General features: G+C 35.5%; 2 protein-coding genes across 2 annotated transcripts; both read right to left on the bottom strand.

Annotated features, from left to right (window-relative positions):
* Positions 1-29: 29 nt before the first annotated feature.
* Positions 30-3,350, bottom strand: LOC122581983 (pterin-4-alpha-carbinolamine dehydratase 2, mitochondrial). Its single transcript, XM_043754317.1, has 7 exons — positions 3,223-3,350; positions 3,059-3,111; positions 2,435-2,523; positions 2,030-2,115; positions 1,827-1,950; positions 654-722; positions 30-405 (listed from the first exon to the last, which is right to left on the bottom strand). Exons 1-7 carry the CDS (start codon positions 3,247-3,249, stop codon positions 326-328), a joined length of 528 nt encoding a protein of 175 aa, XP_043610252.1. The 5' UTR covers positions 3,250-3,350; the 3' UTR covers positions 30-325.
* Positions 3,351-5,713: 2,363 nt separating this feature from the next.
* LOC122581637 (signal peptidase complex subunit 3B-like) lies at positions 5,714-21,721 on the bottom strand. Its single transcript, XM_043753882.1, has 6 exons — positions 21,486-21,721; positions 21,347-21,394; positions 20,770-20,832; positions 15,169-15,222; positions 13,911-13,997; positions 5,714-6,044 (listed from the first exon to the last, which is right to left on the bottom strand). Exons 1-6 carry the CDS (start codon positions 21,609-21,611, stop codon positions 5,919-5,921), a joined length of 504 nt encoding a protein of 167 aa, XP_043609817.1. The 5' UTR covers positions 21,612-21,721; the 3' UTR covers positions 5,714-5,918.
* Positions 21,722-22,161: the final 440 nt, after the last annotated feature.

The following is a 22,161-nucleotide window of genomic DNA, read 5'->3' as shown; positions in this document are numbered from 1 at the left end:
AATTTTTGTATGAAATGAAGACTACGATCTATTGTTGAAACTTTCATATTATACTTTACTTCATCAAAATTAATGAGAAAAACAAAACCAAAATTCCCCTTCTTAATCTGTATAAGACATGTTTACAGAATAGAAAGCAGCCATATTGTTTTAAATGAAATCAAGCTAAGTTTCTAAACCGAGTATACCATGCCATCTCTTTTGTGCACGAAGCAGATATATCTCTTTTATTTCCAGTTTTCCTTCGATGATCTAAAAAGACCATAGAACTTGAAAACTGCAAATGGTGCTTCACAGTTCTTACTTCTTACAAAAAGCCTTCTGGTCATTTACGCCTGAGATAAGATTCGAGGGGTAGGTTGTTGATTTTTGCAGCGAGTATGAAATCATTTTCAGTGAGGCCACCTGCAAAAGTCGGGATAATGTTGGCACCTAGTCACTAGCTTTACCATACAAGTTTTAGAAATTATTCAGGAAAATCTTTTGAGAAGACTATAACTTTCTCAGTTTAGAAAATTAATAATTGTTATGGACATAAAATATCATCCAATTTATAATTTTGTATGGATTAAAAAATGATCCAAAATTTCTGATCACTGATTTATATAATGGATGCAAGAAGACTAGAGCCATATCTTAGATTTAATTCTTACCACAAGCATGTGTCCATATCTCGACTGTCACATTATTCCATCCGACAAGATGAAGATCTGGATGATGACCTGTAGTTAGACAATATCACATATAAGCCTTGGTAAGTATGATCTCACCACTTCTCAGATGCATCTTACATAATTCGAATCATAGTTTGTGAACTCTTGATAAACTGTGATTAGGTGATATATAATATTCATATACCATTCCTGCAACGGTTGTAACTGTTCATAACCATATGATGTTCCCTGAATTTAGAAAACAGTTTGACCTTTTTATTGGTCAAGTACTTTAAGCTTTGTGTTAATAACTGATTACTCATAGATCCCTTTTGTTTCTCCCGTAAATCTAATCACGCAGCTACATGGGAGCCTGGTCTACAATTTATTTCAACTTTTAGGTATTGCTGGCAGGAAGAGTTCTAAAACAATTTGAAGGGCCTTCCAGCACTTAATGACTTAAACTAACTTAACTTGAAGAAATGGAACAACAAGTCTGCATATCCAAAATAGATTAAGAAAATGACGTTTTTAACATAGTAATTTCAAGTTTTCAATATGCACTGGGCAGGTTATGATGGTTGAACAGGTCTTACCAGTTGGGCAGGTCTATAATCTTATAAGTAGAAAAAAATATATTGGTAGGATGTGCATTCGCAAGGGAATACATGTAAATGCATCTGCTTTCGCTACTCTTTATAACCATTTGAGTGGTCAATTGGCCATACAATACCCATTAACAGAATCAGGATTCTTTTACCCCTCTTTGTAGAAAGCTAATAATGGCCATTAACTACTCCAACATCTTTTTTACCAAGAGCTTATTATTAAATAACTTTACAAAAATTTAAGTGGTCACTAATCTAGTAATCTAGTATTTTAAATTTCAGCCAAATATTTAATCTTCCAGTAATCTAGTACTGTTTGTAAGGGAAGAAAAATAAAGTTTAACATATATTGACCAACCATTAAATGCAAATCACAGAATATAGGCAACCTATGGAAATTTGGAAACCATCCAGTTAACCACTCTAAGAGAAAAATGTTTTTTGTCAGGCAATGCTAATATGAAAAAACAAAACGCTAAGATTATTGCTCCAGTCATAGCTCAACATCAGTGCAAGGAAAGGGATGTATATATATATATATATAGAGAGAGAGAGAGAGAGAGACCTTCAGCTTCAGCCAAGTCACCAACAACCTTAAAGAACTCCAAGCCTTGAAGAAAATTCTTAACTTTCCACTTCCGGCAGAGCTTCATCACACCACCATCAATTAGCAACTCCCATTCAGGCACCTAAATCATGATCAACATCAAGTAACTTTTGGAAACTCCAGAAAAAAAAAAATACAATACAAAAAACTAATAAGAAAACCTTGGGTTTCAACACATTGGCATTCTGTTCCGTCATAGGCTTTAAATCCTTCCTATTGCACGGCACACATTTCTGAAGTGATAAATCTGTAATGCATAAAACACTTGATAAAACTACATATAAATCAACTTTTTAGAGATGGCAGTGCACAATAATTTTTTTAAACAATGAAATAATCTGCAAGACTGATGCTTCTCTATCTATATTTATGCAACACCAGCTTAGTCTAACACATATGCACTAAGGTAAATGCGTTCAGCTGGTATGTCAGTTGAACACAATGTGCAAGTTGTGGGTTAAATCTTATTACCTCATGTATCATTATACGGCTGAAATTTAAAACATACAGTTGTCTTGGCTTATTAAATATGAAAGGCAAGGTGACTTAAGTATATCCACACGCACCTGAGAATGCCCTAAATCCATTAAGTATGCGTCTATTTGATGCACTATCCACAACATCGGGAAGTAACTGAGCTAAACGAGTACTTGAGCTGTATCCACAAAAAGTTCTTTTTCTTTATATTAATCTTGATATTAAGTGTGGAAAATAGCTACTCATACAAAAACATTACATCAAAGTGTTAACTAGGAATGCGTTTATATTAATACTAAAACAAGAAAAAAACACCTATAAGTTTTAGATAATACTTATACACCAAATGAATACAGCTAATCGGTAAGTGAAAACCTCTATAGCTTTAATAGGAAAACTGCACAAAAATATACCGAACCTTCACCAAATTGCCATCGTAGGTGATCTATATCTATACTTATACTGCATTATAAACCATTTGAACATGGGTCTTATAACTTTTAAAGAATTTAAGTAAAGCAAAGTGACTATTTTGCTCCTGAACATACATACAAGTTAAATTAAATAATCTTATATTAATAGATATAAATACAATATTTGAGCATAAAATGGAAACAGTATGAGGTGAGGATCGAACCCTCAAGTAATATATTTTTCCTTTTATTCAGTAAATCAGTATAGAGATTATTATTTTATAAAAGAAGAAAAATTACCGTCCATGACGTCGAAATAAGCTGCTTATTATTGGTGATGATTTCAGTGACACCTAAATTATAAGAATGATAATAATAATTTCAAGATGCAAAAACAAACACAAAAATAGGCAGGGTAATTAATAATGGAGAAAAAAAAATAAATAAAAGAAAAAGAAGAGTACGTAAGCGAGTGGACGAATGGAAAGCATAGATACAAAGAGAGGTGGGAGTCTCCTACTCCTGTAACAAAGTCGATTTAGAGGACCCCCTCCCTATAACTTAGTTTGCAAGTGAAAATTAATTTTAGGGTGTTTGGTGTCAAACCTTTTATTTGTAGGAATGCAAATGAAAGAGACCTCATTTCGATTGCGGTTGTAACTAAAAAAATTCATTTTGTGTAATGTATTTTTTCCAAAAATGGTTCAAATTCATTTTGTAAGTACGAAAATCTCATATTGACTTTCTTTCGCCCGTGGAGCGGCTTTTTTCAAAAAGATGAGGGGGAAAGTCAGTAAGATGTGATGAGTTTGTTTGAAAAAATACAAGCATGGTGTCCACACGTTGTGGCGGTGATCAAACGGTGTTGATGGTGTTGATAGTGGCGGTGGAGATGGAAGGCGGTGGTGGAAGGGTCGGGTGTGTGTTACGATTAGTAAGAAACGGGGGAAAGAGGTTAACTTTATTTTAAGTAAGGGTATTTTTGAAAGAAAAAGAAATGCTTAATGTCTTAATTCATATCCTCTTTATAAGGGACGAGAGTAAGTACCCGCGCGTTGTGGCGGTGAGATGGTGGGATGATAAGTCATAAAGTGTGATAGTCAAAGGCCTTAACCGTACGGGTTCTGCCCTCAGATTTAAAAATTCGTCGAAAGTACATCGAATGACATCTCTAATTGAAGAACATGAAATTTTAAGAACACCCATATAATTTTTATAATTTATCGATGTTTTGTTTATTGATTACATATTATTATTTTGGGTCCTTTGTTTATACCAAGCCTTTGTTTTATAAACTAAATACATAGACTTTGCGAGTTGGTGAAAGCTGTTTCAAACCAAACATTCGTGTAGAAATGTTGATAGCATAGTAATTCATCTGTCTTATTAAATGTATCATATTTTGAATTTTCAAAGTTAACATTTATAAACTGACTTTAAAAATTTTAATTTGTGTTATATAATATTTGATGAAAGTTATATCAATAAAATATAAATTTAAAACTCAATCAATTCATATAACTTTCATAAAATACTATATAACGCAAATCAAAATATTAAGGTCAAAATTTATAAAGGAAAGACGTTAAAATTAAAAATAGGACATAGTTAATGGGACTAATTATAAATTGTAAGTTATACTAAATAAAATTGATTATTATACAAATACAAAGTAATTACATAAGAAAAAAGTTTGAATATGATTAATAAATCAATATGGGTATTATAGTTTTACGAGTATAACTGTATGAGTAAGATAGTATGTTGTTTTAAAAAAAACAAATTAAAAAAACTAATGTTGAAGAACAATTTAAACATTTTAACTCATTCTATTTTAAAAAAGAAAATGTATTATAGATTAAAGATGTTAGATCAACATTTAAACCGTTATATAATATATCTCTCGTTTAAAAATATGTGAGAAAGATATGTACCATGCTAGCTGCTGCTAACAATACTTTTGTTTTTCCCTATAAATATATCCAAAAGAAAAAAGATATTATCTTTAATAGTTTTATCATAGCATGATTTTATATTTATACGTATTATTAGATTCTAAAAATTTTATATGAATGAAGAAAAAGAAATAACAAAATAGGTTGATTGGCATTTATTATCATTTATAAAATGGAGTCCTATATGCTATGTTCTGCTTGATATCTTCTAAGGTGTTTTATGTTGTTTGTTATATGTTATTCTACTATATTTTTAATGTAGTCATGTGTTACTTAGACTAGTTAATATGGTTATTTACCACTTACTACTATTTGTTCTTTAGTCTTTTGACTAAATGTTCTTGTGGAAGTAGTTATTTTACCTTTAGATAGAAACAAGATTTTTTACATAACACTTCTTCTAAACCCTGCTTATGAAAAGATTGGATACTATTGTACTCAAGACCAAAAAGATATTTTGATTATACTTTTTGAGTATGCACCCAAACCAGAAAATAACTTGCTAATTTATCCAACTATATGCCTTACTTTTAACTTTTAAGGGAGTGTTATTTATTTTTCCTGATTTTTATAAATTTTTGAAGAATGACTTGTTCTAGTTGGAGAATGTCAGAGATAAAAGTTAAGGAGATGAAGGGACGACCGGACGAAGATAGGTATGAGACTGTGGATGGACGACCTCCTAGAGGAGATGGATTGGAGACTTAAATTTTTAATAGGTAGATAATACATGACTAACACTAATATTTGGACATCGAGACACGACTAAAGCTTAATAGCATCTTCCTTGGTCCAAATGGAGAAACAAGATGAAGCAGGATTATCCGAAGAGAAATGTATCCTAATTTGTTGGATTCCAACAAAGATCCAAACCATTGATTTACCGCAAAAGAATGTCTACTGTGCGGGCAAAAATATTTCAATAGTAGAACATGGGCCATTAAAATATACTTTTACTACACCAGGACCAACGTCTTTTATCAAGAAGCAGACCAAGGTATGTCAAGGGGTAATTTGGATGATGCCTTCTAATTCGAGAACCTGCAACCAAAGTGTGGCGCGGTAAATGGAACTTTTTTGTGCTTCATAATGGCGGTCTTTTAAGTTTTGATGAGCATTCACTAGTTTTTGACATTTCATTCAATTTAGATAATTTATATCACCAACCATGAAGACTCTAATTTTACACCAAGACTAGCATATAATCATCTATACGACTTGGGCAAGCGATAGCCAGTCATGACTATTTTGTCAGCAAACATCTTCCCAGTCTTTGGCATAACGTGCCAATGCAATGTCAAGTTGAAATCTCGTTCACGGAGATTACTTCCCTGCACATAAGATGCATATAATTAGCAGTCAATGACAAAAGGGAAAGTAGGAGCAGAATCTCATATACTCCTCCATGTATTCGATTGTCGGGTGTCTACTACATTTATTTTTGTATGTTGATGTTGATTATAAAGATGGTCAGACGGTCGAGCGGTTCAATTGAGTTGACAATGTTTTCCTTTTTCTGTTCAAAAGATAACCCGAAGTATGATTCAAATGATATCAGTCTCTTATTTGTTTCTTTAAACAAAATGGATGAAAATTTGTTAGTATGACCTTTTACAAACATATCTAGTACATTAACTATCTAATAAGCTCAAAAATTATAAATTAAAAATATGCCGGTCGACCCAACCCATTTTTTACCAGCATATTGTTAGAATATATCAGGTCCATAGGCTGGTCGGGTTTTCCGGGGTTTCTTTATAGATTAGGGTTTCATATGTATATATATATATATGTATATTGTATCACCGTAAATCATCTAGTGCAATTAACCCTCAAATCCAATAAATCTACTATTACTTAATATGGCATTTTTATCTATAGTATCAGGGCACTAGAAGATGTTTTCGTCGTCTGTTTACGGCATTCCCGCCGCATACAGCATATGACTTCTGGGAACCCGAACCTTAGATATGACTTTTCAGTTATGACATTTTCACATATCTTCCAATTCTCGAACATTCAAGTATCACTGCCTATACCAAAACACTAAATGAAATTCTAATCAAAACTGAAGTTTTCCACGCCATCCCCATTGCACTCAGCCGCTACAGTTGCCAGAACCTTTAAGACTTGTGAATTCTAATGAAAACTGAAGTTTTTCAGGCCATCCCATTGCATCCACCGCTACAGTTGCCAGAAACCTGCCAGAACCTTTAAGACTTGTGAATTCAGATAAATTCACGCTTTAATTTACTCTTTCAGTTTTATGTTCGAACTTCTTTATTTGGTGTTTTTATCAATCTAAGCATGCTTGAGAACATACATCCAAAGAGTAGTAATAGCACTTCATAGTCTCAGCCTTTGACCATGACTAGTCTTCACTATAGCACCTCCGAAAGTTGACATCATATGCTAATATTCGCTCTAATTATCTCTCATGGGGCTTTATCTGTTAAATATGGTTATGTGATTCAAAGGCCAAAACCAACTTGATCACTTAACCAAAAAGTAATCAGGGTGTGCTAAAGCCCAATTACCCAAGCTTATGTGCGGATGTATTGACCCATCTCTTCTGCAACTGTTTCAGCTATTCGAGACAGGCTCTGATGTGTGGACTGAAGCCTTTAAATGTTATACTAATGACATTTAATAAAAGAGTCGATTCTCTATTTTCTCTTGTACACACTGATGTGTGGGGTCCCATTCTAGTCGAACTACTGTGGTTTTCATTACTTAGTTACATTTATTATTCATATTCACGATGTACTAAGAGTTTCTTAATGAAACATACAAACTTATTCAAAATTCCAAAGCATTTCAAGAAGTTTGTGTGAAGTGAAAACTCTGTGTGGTGCAACTATTCGTAAATACTTCTGGTCCTTTATAGATGGCATGGCATCTCCGAGGCATGTTACATCATTCTTCTTGCCCTATAACGCATCAGCACTAAAGAGGAAAAATCGCCATCTTATTGACACTACATGCACTTCATTTTTGCATACAAAGCTTCCACTCAAGTTTTGGGCTAACACTATTCTCACTAATCTTGCATGCAAAAGGTCCACTTAATGTTTAGGCTAACACTGTTTGTTACTCATCAGTGTCAATAACCAAGTTCCCATGTCCATTTTATTTCCAAACCAACCAATTTATCATCTTCCTCTTCATCCATTTGGGTGTGTTTGTTTCGTTTATAGATCCTGAATGACATAGTTTAGCACCTAAAGCCTTAAAATACGTCTGATACAAATTCTGATCTATTAGTATCTAATGACCAAAGACCCAGAATTATGCATGTGTATTCTAGAAGGAACCAGAAGGGAATTCAGGAAGTTAGCTATTAATTTACTTTAATGAAGTGAGAGAGAGTGGGGTGTATAAAATGGAATGGGGAGGGACATTGTAGACAGGTTAAATATTTTCTCTATGTATTGGCTCTTAGCTTTGCTTTGAGAGAGGGAATCATCCCTGGGACCTTTTGGTTTTCCTATTATCTTCATTAATAAAAAACCTTCCTTATTTCATCTCTATTTCTTTCATTTACTATTTGTTTTTGGTTCTGAATCTCCATCATTGGTCCGACCTGCCAGCGACCTGCCGTTTTTCTTCTTGTTTATTTGTTTACAATGGAAACTCGATCTGTTCAAAGCCGTTTGGAACAACAGGAGGAACAAATTCATTAATGCGTTAGTATTTGACACTGGAGATCTGGATGTGGTGTTGGGTATGGATTGGTTGAAGTCATTAGGGGAAGTGACTCACAATTGGCAGGATTTGTGGATGCGTTTTGTACATAATGGTGAATGGGTTACTCTTAATGGAGTTGGTTCTTCCCTTCATCAAGTTGCGTTCCATCAATGGTTATCTTGTCCTGATCAGGTTCGTTCAGGCAGTTTCTCTCACTCTTTGTTGACAGCTGTGTCAGTTGGGTTGTCGTTATCACAAGAGCAAGAATTACAGAATGTTTTGAATAGTTGCAGGGCTGTTTTCAAGGCGTTGTCAGGAATGCCCCCAATTCGTTCTCATGATCATAGTATTGTACTTTTGAATCCTAATGAACTCATTTGTGTGCGCCCATATCGGTATCCTCATGCTCAAAAGGCCGAGATTGAGAAACAAGTTCAGGAGCTTCTTTCTTTGGGCATGATTCGTCCCAGCAAAAGTGCTTTTTCTAGTCCTGTAATTTTGGTTCGAAAGAAAGATCAAACTTGGAGGATGTGCGTTGATTATCGAGCTCTTAACAAAACTACCGTTCCTGATAAATTTCCAATTCCAGTGGTGGAGGAACTTTTAGACGAGTTACACGGAGCACGATTTTTCTCTAAGTTAGACCTGAAATCAGGTGATTCGTATGCACCCTGAAAGCATTGAGAGAACTGCGTTTCGTACACATGATGGGCACTATGAATACTTAGTAATGCCTTTATGAACGCACCTGCTACATTCCAAGCTGTTATGAATGATATCTTTCGTCCATTGTTATGTCAAAAGGTAGTCATCTTCTTCGATGATATCTTAATTTACAGCCCGAGTTGGGAAGCCCGAGTTGGGAAACTCATCTGAAAGATTTGCAGCAAGTTCGTGAAATTTTATTACAACATCAATTCATGGTTAATCAAAAGAAGTGTTATTTCGGTCAGACTTCGGTGGAATACCTTGGTCACATAATTTCTGAGGAAGGGGTGTCAATGGATTCAAGTAAAGTTACTGCAGTTATGGATTGGCCTGTTCCGAAACAAGTTAAAGAACTTCGTGGCTTTCTTGGTCTTACGGGATACTATCGAAAATTTGTGAAAAATTATGGTAGTATTGCCCGACCATTAACTGATTTAACAAAAAAAGATGCTTTCCATTGGAATGATGACGCTCAACAAGCCTTTGAGGCTTTAAAACAAGCCTTGAGTTCAGCCCCTGTTTTGGCTTTACCAGATTTCAGTCTTCCTTTTGTTGTTGAATGTGATGCATCGGGCCATGGAATTGGAGTTGTTTTAATGCAACACGGAAAACCTATTGCTTATTATAGTAAAGCTTTAAGTGACCAGAACTTTTCTAATTCAGCTTATTAAATCAGCTTATGAACGGGAGATAATGGCATTGGTCTTAGCAGTGCAACACTGGCGTTCATATTTGTTGGGCACCACATTTGTGGTATATACCGACCAGAGAAGCTTAAAGTATTTGTTACAGCAGTGAATTACTACCCCAGACCAACAGAATTGGGTAGCAAAGTTGCTTGGCTACAACTTTGACATTCTCTATAAGCCAGGAAGGGAAAATAGGGTAGCGGATGCGTTATCACATAAAGCAGATTCGGGGGAATTTTCAACACTTGTGTCAGAACCTTTATGGTTGCAAGGTGCCCAAATGGTGGAAGAAGCCCAAAAGGATGCAGAGATTGAAACACTTATGCAGGCCTGTTTGGAAGGAACTAAGGTACCTCTTGGTTTCTCGCTACATCAGGGGGTCTTATATTATAAGAATAGATTGGTAATTGCTCGTACTTCTAAATTTATTCCTGCTTTGTTGCGAGAGTTTCATACTTCTGCTTTGGGAGGACATTCTGGCTATTACCGTACTTATCAAAGGCTAGCAGCCAATCTCTATTGGCCAGGAATGTTAAAGGATGTCAAGAAATTTGTGCGGGAATGTGACATATGTCAACGTTGCAAAACAAGTTCCACCGCTCTTGGTGGGCTTTTACAACCCTTAGACATCCCAGAAGCAATTTGGGAGCATTTTTCTATGGATTTTATTTTGGGGCTTTTATTTTGGGGCTGCCTAAGTCAAAGGGGTACGATGCTTTGTTAGTAGTGGTTGATAGACTTTCAAAGTATAGCCATTTTGTGTTGCTTAAACATCCGTACACAGCAAAGACAGTGGCTGAAATTTTCGTGAAAGAAATTGTGCGTCATCATGGAATTCCCAAGTCGATAATTAGTGATCGTGACCCATTGTTTATCAGTAGATTTTGGCAAGAGATCTTTCGTGCCCAGGGAACAGAGTTACACATGAGTTCTGCTTATCATCCGGAAACGGATGGTGAAACTGAGGTGATTAATCGTTGTTTAGAGACATACTTAAGATGCTTTGCTACTGACCATCCCCGTAATTGGTCAGCTTGGATCCCTTGGGCAGAGTTCTGGTATAATTCAACATTTCATAGTTCTACCGGAGTAACCCCTTTTGAAATCGTGTATGGACGGAAACCCCCATCTGTTATACATTTTATTCCGGGAGAGGTACGAGTTCAGACAGTTGCTCAAGAGTTGCAAGACCGGGATGAAGCTTTAAAGCAATTAAAGCAACATCTCTTGCATGCTCAATCTACAATGAAAGCACAGGCTGATAAGAAGAGGAGAGATGTCAATTTTTTGGTTGGGGAATGGGTTTATGTTAAGCTGAAACCTTATCGCCAAACTTCTGTTGCAAGTCGCATTCATCAGAAGCTATCTGCTAAGTTTTTTGGCCCTTTCAAGATCATAGACAAGCTTGGACCCATGGCTTACAAGTTGGATCTTCCTCCCACATCGAAAATTCATCCCGTCTTCCATGTATCACTTCTTAAGAAGGCTATCTCCGCAACTGTTGAACAGAGTCTACCACCAGAATTGGAGTTGGGTGCTTCTGATCTGTTGACTCCTTTGGCAGTTTTAGTACGACGTTCTATCAAGACTTTTCAAGAACCAATGGAGCAGTGGTTAAATTCATTGGAAGGGACAATCAGAAGAAGAAGCTACTTGGGAAGACGCTGCAACTATTAAGAGTCAATTTTCTTATGCAAGTCTTGAGGACAAGACTTTGTTAGAAGGCGGGAGTAATGATACAAATTCTGATCTATTAGTATCTAATGACCAAAGACCCAGAATTATGCATGTGTATTCTAGAAGGAACCAGAAGGGAATTCAGGAAGTTGGCTATTAATTTACTTTAATGAAGTGAGAGAAAGTGAGGTGTATAAAATGGAATGGGGAGGGACATTGTAGACAGGTTAAATATTTTCTCTATGTATTGGCTCTTAGCTTTGCTTTGAGAGAGGGATTCATCCCTGGGACCTTTTGGTTTTCCTATTATCTTCATTAATAAAAAACCTTCCCTATTTCATCTCTATTTCTTCCATTTACTATTTGTTTTTGGGTCTGAATCTCCATCAACATCTTCCTAGGTTATCCTCGTCTTCATAAAGGCTAAAATTGCTATTCTCCAATCTCAATAAATATTTCATGACTGCTGATTTCACGTTGTGTTCATGACTGCTGATTTCATATTGTGTAACCAGCAAAACTATTTCCGTCTTAATCAACAAGACTCATCTAGCCATTCAAAAAATTGAGAATTTTCTTGTAAATGGCTAGTTTCTTGCTAGCATTTTTTTTAATAAAATTCCAATGCCGTTCAAAAAAAAAAAAAAACAAGACTCATCTAGCCTTGACCAAGTCTTTCCTTTTCCAATCTACATGCATGTATCCACTAAGAACACTAAAAACAGATATTTCACCTACCGTTACTAATCCAGATACCACCACTGCAAACTTACCGTCGACAATAACGGAAACAAACTCAAGCTCCAACTGCCAACAATTCGCAGATCCCTCTGACTCTTCACCTTTGCCAGCTACTCCTGCTCCAGTTCTGCAAGCAGGCGATCTTCCTATCGCACAAGAAAACGGTATACTATCTACTGCTAGTCCCTTTCTCATATACACGTATAATAAGTCAAGATCGTACATCACCTGCCTATTCTAAGTGTATTGTCTTGCATCTGTTCCTCTTCCTAAAATGGTAAGAGATATTTTACGCCTTCATGGCTAGCATCAGGCTATGATCGAAGAGACGACAGCATTACCCATAAATAGTACATGGGATTTAGTTCCCCTGCCTTCAGGGAATATAATTATTGGGTGTTTGTTGGATTTTCACTCCCAAAATAGGACCTGATGGTAAACTTGATTGTCTTAAGGCTCATTTTGTTTCAAAAGGTTACAAAGATATTTAGTCTGGATTACTGAGATACATTTTCTCATGTTGCCAACATGGTAGTATACGCATTACATTATCTGCGGAAGCTATAGGATTTCAGTCTCATCATCAGCTTAATATCAAAAATGATTTCCTTCATGGAGCAATCTCCTGGGTTTGTTACTTAGGGAGAGTCGGGATTAGTATGCAAACTTCACAAAGCTCTCTATGGCCTTTAGCAATCACCTAGAGCATGGTTTGGCCGATTCAGAACCGTAGTCAAAGAATTCGGGATGATACAAAGTGAGGCAGATCATTCAGTTTTCTACAGACATTCAGGGACATGTTGCATCTACTTGGTTGTTTATGATGATGATGATGCTATCATAATCAATTGAGATGATCACATCAGTATCTAACAACTCAATGATCATATTTTCAAACATTTTCCGACCAAGGATATGGGAACAATCAGATACTTTCTAGGTATTGAAGTTGCACAATTTACAAATGGAATATCGATATCCCACCGTAAGCATGCTCTTGATACTCTTGATGAAGCTGGGCTAGTAAATTGCAAGCTAGTTGACATCATAATGAATCCTAGTGCTAAGCTTCTACCAGGACAGGGGAGCCTCTTGCGGATCAACTGGAATATCAAAAACTAGTTGGCAGACTCAACTACATTTAGTAACTTGACCCGATTTCTCAATGGATACGAGTGTAGTCAGTCGGATCTTAAATTCTCCCTGTAACTCACCTTTTATTGGGGAACTGCACTACATATTCAAAGATATATTAAACAAGCACCTGGGAAAGGCTTATTGTATGAGTGTACAGGTTATAGGGAAGTTAATGTGATTCAGTTGTCGATTGTGATGGATGTCCATTTAGTCAATGGTCAACCACAGGATTTTGTGTCTTATTGGGAGGTAATCTAGATTCTTGGAAAACGAAGAAGTTCTAACACAACCTGGCCAAGCTAAAAACTGGATTTGCTGAAGTATGCATGCATGTTGGCTAAATACTAGAAAAAGTATGTGCTTAACAAGGATAATTAAAGTGTAAGTATATACTATGTTCGTGGCCAACCAACCCCAAATGACATTACAAAAAAATCAAGAAAAGAAACCAAGAACGATGGATATATGAATACAAATAAAAAAACCACTTAAAGAACTAAATGACCTAAAAAGTCTTTAAGCTAAATGTAGACGTAATATTCCTTAAGTAACACTTACCTGATCTACAAAACGGTATTTGTTGGTTGTATGGATGTAGAACTTCGCATGTTCTTTAGCAGGAATGATACCATCCCACAAGGATACCTGTCATCCCATGTTTTGAGGTCAAATACAAATATTTTCAAGTTCAGAAGCACTAAAGCGTTAAATTACAAAGTTTTGCTGTTTATGTAAGGGATTAGTGCGCAGGAATGCAACAAACTATGCCCAAAAGGTTATAGTGTGCATGAACTAACGTTTTTTTCTATTGTATGCATAAACTTAGTAAAAATGTTCAAATCATGCAATGTGTATACGTGGCAGCCCGTATGAGCTGCCACGTGTAAATTTTTTTTTTTTTAACAGGCCACGTGTAAGGGTTTTTATTGGTCGGTCACAAAAAGTTGCATGATATAAACTTTTTTATTAAGTTTATGCATACAATAAAGAAAAACGTTAGTTCATGCACACTATAACCTTTTGGGCATTGTTTGTTGCATTCCGGCGCACTAAACCCTTTATGTAATGGTTGCTTCTATTTTTCACACTGTTGGTCATTTGGTAGTGGCGGAATAGTTGTAGCATTTGTCTGTATTCCCTAAACTTGGTTAGTCGTTTGTAGTCTTGAGCACTCCAGATTAAATTTCTAATGTCCCACTTTCACTTGCTTTTAACTATTATGGAACTTTTTAAGTGTCACTGCTTTTACACTCTTTTAAATTAGCAACTCTAACAACAGTATTTCTAATGTCCCACTTTCACTTGCTTTTAACTATTATGGAACTTTTTAAGTGTCACTGCTTTTACACTCTTTTAAATTAGCAACTCTAACAACAGTATTTACCAGTCACATATGCATGCTCTTACAAGTAATTCAATTATACCTATCTTGGCTAATTTTAGTTGACATCCCAGACATGATTACATGAATGAGCAACTTGGAAGACGAGAGCAGGCCAATCTGACACAGAGGGCATCAAGTGGCACAAGTTCTGACACGGAAAGCAGAAGAAAAATCATTTTTGGGGCCTTTTCCCCTATATATTTATCTCCTTCAAATAATACCTTTTGTTGACAAGATCCATGGGTTTGCATAACTATCAAGCCACAGAAAGATGCATCATCTACCTAAGAGTTTGTACAAGGCACAAAGTACATATAGCTCAAACGACTACCTCTCATATTCACAATATATGGCTTTAACTTATTTTTCTATGAAGAACAGAAAAGTACATATATGGCAGGTTTCAAATGATACTCGGACAATAATACTTACCTGATTTAATGAATTTTGTGGAGTTCCATACTCGGCTGCCAGGAACACGAACACCTGCAACACAAAGCATATAACTTCTTTTATTTAAAAAAGCACCAACATATCACAGTTAACTAAGAGATAGAGCTACCAAAATATAAGCTCATCAGTCATCATTATTATATAGTGAAGAAAAATAAAATAACATCATTGCATGACGACAAGCATGTTAAGCAACTAATTGGAAGCATAACATTGCTTACACTATTTGAAGACAAGGACAGATGTCGAACTTTCCTTGTGAAGTTCTGGTAGCTAGAACATTTTCTTCATACGATATATTGTTTGGCAGAACGATGATATATTTGCTAGAAAATTTTAAATATCGACCACATGGAATGATATTCACGACTTCTGATGAGATTGTTACTTTAATTCCCGAGTCTGTTAAAACACAAGAGACTAATGCTCAAGAGAAAATCAAGATCTTGAAATCATTCAAAGAAAAAAGGGGGAAAAGGAAGAAATTAATATTTCATCAAGGTTATCAGGACAGATCAGTTGTAATCAGAAACAAGGAAGGTAACTCAGAAAAGCCTGATATAGTTGTTGAAAGATTGTGTACAGGTATACAAATGGACCTTCTCAGACATGAGTGCCAAAAGGCATAGCAAAGCATAAGTTAAATGCCGATAAGACAAAAACCTTCGTTTGCCAACAGAAGCACAGCTACTCAAAACGAAAATAATGGATTAAGCACCTAGCATAGAAGAGTATCCAATCCGGTCATGGTACTGATCCAGTAGACTTGAAGGACATAGAAAAATTGACAATGCATACCCAATCCGGTCATGGTACTGATCCAGTAGACTTGAAGGACATAGAAAAATTGACAATGCATGCCAAAAAGACTATAATCCTTTAAATAAATTTGAAAATACAATCACCATCCAGATACGAATACCAATGTTTTCAGGACGTACAAAGAATATCACTGGATTAGTATGGCGGTAATTAACGAGGAATAGACAAGTTTCCATACCTCTACACAATTTAAAATAATTGCTAGAATGCACATGTCAGCATGTAGTAGACACGTTTTTTTACAAAAAAGATCGAAACATTGAAGAATGTATAGATGATTTGGTCATCAAGAGTAGAACAGAAGAAACAATGTTACAGGATACACATGAGACATTCAAAAAAGTAAGAAGAATTAACATGATGTACCCTAAGAAATGCACATTCAGAGTGGAGTCTGGAAAGATTTTTAAGACAATTTATAAATACAACCAGGTGGAATTGAAGCTCATCCAAAAAAAGGTGTGCCACATTTCCATAATAATGGAACCAAAAACAATTTAAGAGGTTGTGAAACTAGTGGGCATAGAGAGCTTCTAGGACAACTGGGCAAAAAGTCACTGCCATTTTAAGAAGTACTTAACACATGTATGGAGGAAAAATCGTCAAATGGAGTGAGGCAACCAAAAATGCTTTCCAGCAAATGAACAAATGTATCAAGAATTTTCCAACCCTAAGTCTTAGCGAGACACTCAGTATGTACTTTGGTATAGCAAATTAGACCATTGGTGCCATATTGTTGGCAGAGTGTGTTTCATTTAATCAAGCTTTCCGGAGCCCGGAAATCCAAAACGACCCAATGGTGGCGTATTGGCATTGGCGCGGTGATATGATCCCACATCGGCCAAGTATTGGATTGGTTGGTGGTTTATAAGCCTAGGTGTCCCCTCCTCCTTTAGCTATCTTTTGGGAGTGAGTTCTACACTTAGCTTATGGCATGATGCGAGCCTATTATGGGATGGGTTCGTATCAATTGGTATCAGAGCCATCCCTACCTTTCGAGGTTCCAACGCTCGGAGTGGTGGCCTATGGAGTGGTGGCTTGGACCCAAGGAGAGGGGTGCCAACCGTGACCAACATAGCCGTGACCAACGAGGACGTTGGCTCTTCAAAGGGTGGGGTATTGATATGATCCCACATCGGCCAAGTATGGGATTGGTTGGTGGTTTATAAGCCTAGGTGTCCCCTCCCCCTTTCAGCTAGCTTTTGGGAGTGAGTTCTACACTTAGCTTATGGCATGATGCGAGCCTATTATGGGATGGGTTCGTATCACGCGGATAAATGTTGCACGAGGTATCATACATATTTCTAGACTCGTCTTATCATGGTTTATGGAGAACCTTGATGTCAAGTGCCACATATTCCAGATAGGTCCACATGGCTGTTCAAATGAGTCATTGGGCTTGATGAACACGATACTTCTTTTCTCCTTAGATTATTGATATAGCGGGCCGGACTGATAAGCTGCACTGGCTGGTAATACGAATCAGATGAAGTGTCACGGGTCCAGCTATACTGACAAGTTTTGGTGAATAAGGATATATCCTGGGCCAAACCGACAAATAGGCCATTTTATAATTGTTTTAGAACATGTCATCCATAAAGTATACTCATTACATACTTTCTTATATTTTATAATTGTTTTAGAACATGTCACCCTTAAGCAGCATGGTTTGGATCAGTGGTAAACACCATGGCCTCTGGAGAGTGGAGACAGAGGTCACAAGTTCAATCATCATCCCATGCAAAGGTTGGAGGGCCTTTTCTACCATTAAGGTAGAAAATGGAAGCATCCTCTCTATTTAGGTAGAGGTAAGGTCTGCCTACATCTTAACCTCCCCATACACCGTCGAGGTATTGGGGCTCAAAACCCACGGAAGGCGGCACTGAGGAGTTTCTTTCTTTTTACATACTTTCTTATATTTTACTGTACTCGTCACAAGCATTAATCCATATTTCATTTCAGGCACAATTCAGACCATCAAGTCCAGACCAGTTCACGTCATTCAGTCATCTGATGTGTGCCTTACCCACGATCTATGCATAATATTAGGAGTGGAGTTTATATTCTGCATGTTTCCTATTAATGTTTGCGTTTTTGTCTGATTGTCTCCCACGTTGCCATTACCCCACTAATTTAGGATTGCATATTAGTATATTACCTATATTTACTATATAAGTAATTGTTGGTTTTTGTTAATAGATATAAATGAAATGAATTAAGTCTAAGTCTCCCTCTATTTTCTATCTGGTTTCTGTCTATTTTACTATGGCCAACAAATTGATTGTTGGAACCACATCATCATCGTACAATATTCTTGGTAGTATCATTAATCCACAAAGAAGCTTGAGAGGAACTGTTTTGTTTGTTGCTTTGCTTTTAGTTTAATGGTTCATCCCTCCTATATGGAAATGCATAATTTATGTATTATTCTAGTAAGTCTCGCCATTTATTTAACAATCTAGAGTGTCAAATTGTTGTCTTCAATGTTCAGATATTATCATATTAAAACCAATTTGCTAAGTTCGTGACAATCATGTTAAACAAAGAAGATACAACAATTTTGGTTTACTAGCGTAGGCATTCACCACCTTCGACTTTCAAGAGCTAGCATAGTTATCGCTTCTTTTGTTTTCGTTGTTTTCTTAAATACTTAACTTACATTTTGACCAACTTAGAACTTTTATCAATTTGGAGGCTTGTATAACTAAATTACAAGGGTACATTGGTGTAAAAATTACATCACAAACAAAATTAATCTCTATTCATAAACAATTCAATTTACACGATATATCTTCATGAAGATTGATCATGGATCCGATTTGGAAAAATGATAAAGGGTTTACATAATAAAGGCAATACCTTGTTATCTTTATCTCTATCACTACTACATTATAAAGCACGAGAGCAAGTACCCGCGCGTTGCGGCGGTGAGATGGTGAGGGTGATAGGTCATAGGAGGTGATATGTCATAGAGTGTCATAGCCAAATGTCTTAGCCGTACGGGCTTCGCCCTTGGATTTAAAAATTCGTCGAAAGTATATCGAATGACATCTCTAATGAAAGAGCATGAAATTTTAAGAACACCCATATAATTTTTATAAATTATCGATGTACGGTTTTTGAGATAAAATATTTTGAAACAATTAGAGGAATAAAATGATTTATGGAGGAGAGAGAAAGTTTTAGGCATTAATGTATTGTACATTTTGTATTATCATGTGTACATTGTTGAAAGTTGAAAGTTGAAACCCTATTTGCTTTATAACATAGTATAGAAGTATAGATTTGTTCCCTCCATTTTTTCAACTTTACACAAGTGAAAACCCCAAAATACCCCTATCACTTATTCATAATATCCTTGTAATAAATCTCAATCACTCATTTTTTTCTCTCTCCTCAAATCTCAACCACTCATTTTTCTCTCTCCTCCATAAATTTTCTAATTCATTTGAAATCTTTTATCTCAAAAACCGTAAATCGATAAATTATAAAAAATATATGGGTGTTCTTGAAATTTCATGCTCTTTCATTAAAGATGTCATTCGATATACTTTCGACGATTTTTTAAATCCGAGGGTGGAGCCCGTCGGCTAAGGCATTTGGCTATCACACTCTATGACATATCACAACCTATAACCTATCACCCTACCATCTTACCGCCGCAACGCGCAGGTACTTACTCTCGTAATATTATAAGTATCCCCATCCCAAAAAAAAAATATAACTTACATTAATAAAATATATTATTATTAAAATAACAGTGTGCTAAAACAAATATTTCTTACAATATTTTAGTTTCACTATGATTCCCTTTGTGAAATCCATGATACATACTTTTAAAGGTTACTTTATTATTACTATCCATATTAGACCTCCCTAGCTACCAAAATACACTTAGACGGATAGATAATTAGTTTTATACATCAACATAATTTGCAAACACTACCTACTCAAACACTACCAAAACACACTTAGACTTGAACACTTCCAATAAGAATAGAAAACTACGCTAACAAATCAAGTTACTAATTTACTATAGGGGTTTTTTTATGATCATATGTTAGAATAAGGTCATCTCGGGCTCTCAGAAAGTACTAATGACCAGACTTCAATTCCTATTAATAGAAATAGACACAAATCGCATGATACGGTGGGTGTAGTGACTAGTGACCGTAGTCAGCTAATGCACATCTTAAAAAATCCAAGAGTAACACAATTGTGTAATGGTAGATTAGTCTATGTATCCTGCTCTTTTTCATCTTCAACCTTCCAGGTCTTGCCCCTAATAGTTAAGAGCTATATGTTACTAGTTTCAGACTGGTTCCTAACCCTTATGTACGACCAAGAATTCCTCTTTTCTTGCATGCAACTTTACAAGCATTAAAGTAATCAAAGGGAAGATTTGACAACCAAATCATAGCTCTTACAGCAAACCCATGCTCAAATCAATAGTTCTTATCCTGCTTAATGGATTCCAGTTCAGCCTCTTAGCATCTTTGTTTATTAACCATATATGATTCCAAATTTGATGTATTCATGTTCCTTAGACCAACACTAAAAAACAAAACCAATATCAAAAACAATTATCTTCCTAATGAGAAAAGGTATGCACTAGTTTCTTTATTTGAATTTCGGCCCGCTAGAAAAAGATACAAAAAATGCCTCATGTATCTATAAAATCACATAGAAGGTACTAAAAATATATCAATGAAAGATTAAATTAACTAAAAAGAAAAGAAAATTTTAAGTGAACCCAACCTGTTTCGTATTCCAGGTAAACAATGATTGCAAGTTGGCTGATATATTCATTGTCATGCTAACCTGTACAAAAAAAGTTATATCTCCGTTAACGAATGTTGGTTTACTATAACATACAGAACATACAGAAATGCCGTTCAAAAAAAAGATAATACAGAAATACAAGGTACAACATTCGAGACAATATCCTCTACAGTTTTCTTTATTCACCAGAATATCGTAAATCGAGAAAATATAATATGGCAAAATTCCATAAACTTGAAAATACAAGGGAATTCAGGTTAAACTTTACTACGAGTTACTAGAGCGTGGAGTACATGCTCGTTTGAGTTAGTTCGATTTACTAAAACGAAGGGTTAGGTTATCCCATGCGAAAAGTTTAACCTTTTTCATGATCTACATATTCAGGAACTTTGTCCTCAAACTAGATACAAAACCTTTTTCATGAAAGGTATTTATCTGGTATTTCCCAATCCCAAATTTCAACAATGATTTGTATTCTCATAGTTACAACAATCAGTGACATTTATTTATATTTATATCAAAATAAAAGATGTTGATAGTAGCGTTTTTATACCTCATCGTCGCCATCCGGCTTATTTCTGAACCAATTGATGTTCAAAACCTAAACAAAAGGTCACAAAATGAAAAAAGAAATCAATGGATTAGTTGAAAAGTTGTACATATATGAAATGAAAAAAAAAAAAAAATAGTACCTGGACTTGAGAAGTGGGAGAAGGGGAGTTGAAATTATCTGAAAAGGAAGCGATAGCACACATAACAGCTAGGATAGTGATCGAGAATGTCAGCAAAGCGTTGGCTCTGTATCCGAATGAATGCATTTTTGGTTGCAGCAGGAGGGAGGAGGAAGAGGGTTGGTTTTGGGTTTGAGTCAACAATATGCAACTTATGTTTCTCCTTTTTCTCTCTTCCTTTTTTTTTTTTTAACTCTCGGCCATGTTTGCCACAAGGTTTTTAAGAGCTTTCAAAATGCTTTAGTTTTTAATTTTAAACTAAAAGTATTAAAATATTAAAAGTTTTGTTCGGATGGAACTAGATTTAATTTTTATTTGAAATAAAAAATTTCAAAAGCTAGTTGAAGTAGCGTTTCAGAAACTTTAGCTTTTCGATGAAGTTTTTATTCTTTAAAAGTTACGCAAATACCTCTTAAAGTTGCAGCTACAGTTATCATACCAAACACTTTCAAAAAATAAAAGCTACCGTTTAAAGTTCAAACTAAAAGCTACAACTTCAACTAAAAGCTACAACTATTTTTACCAAAACATACTCTTAATAGCTAAATAAATTAATTACGAGTATTTTTCTACTTTCTCTTGAGTTTGATATATGTTTATTTTTCTACTTTCTCTAGAGTTTGATATAATGTTTCAT

This window comes from Erigeron canadensis, chromosome 9, assembly GCF_010389155.1.
Source record: "Erigeron canadensis isolate Cc75 chromosome 9, C_canadensis_v1, whole genome shotgun sequence".
Lineage (NCBI taxonomy): Eukaryota > Viridiplantae > Streptophyta > Magnoliopsida > Asterales > Asteraceae > Erigeron > Erigeron canadensis.
This window is presented reverse-complemented; position numbering and strand designations above follow the sequence as displayed.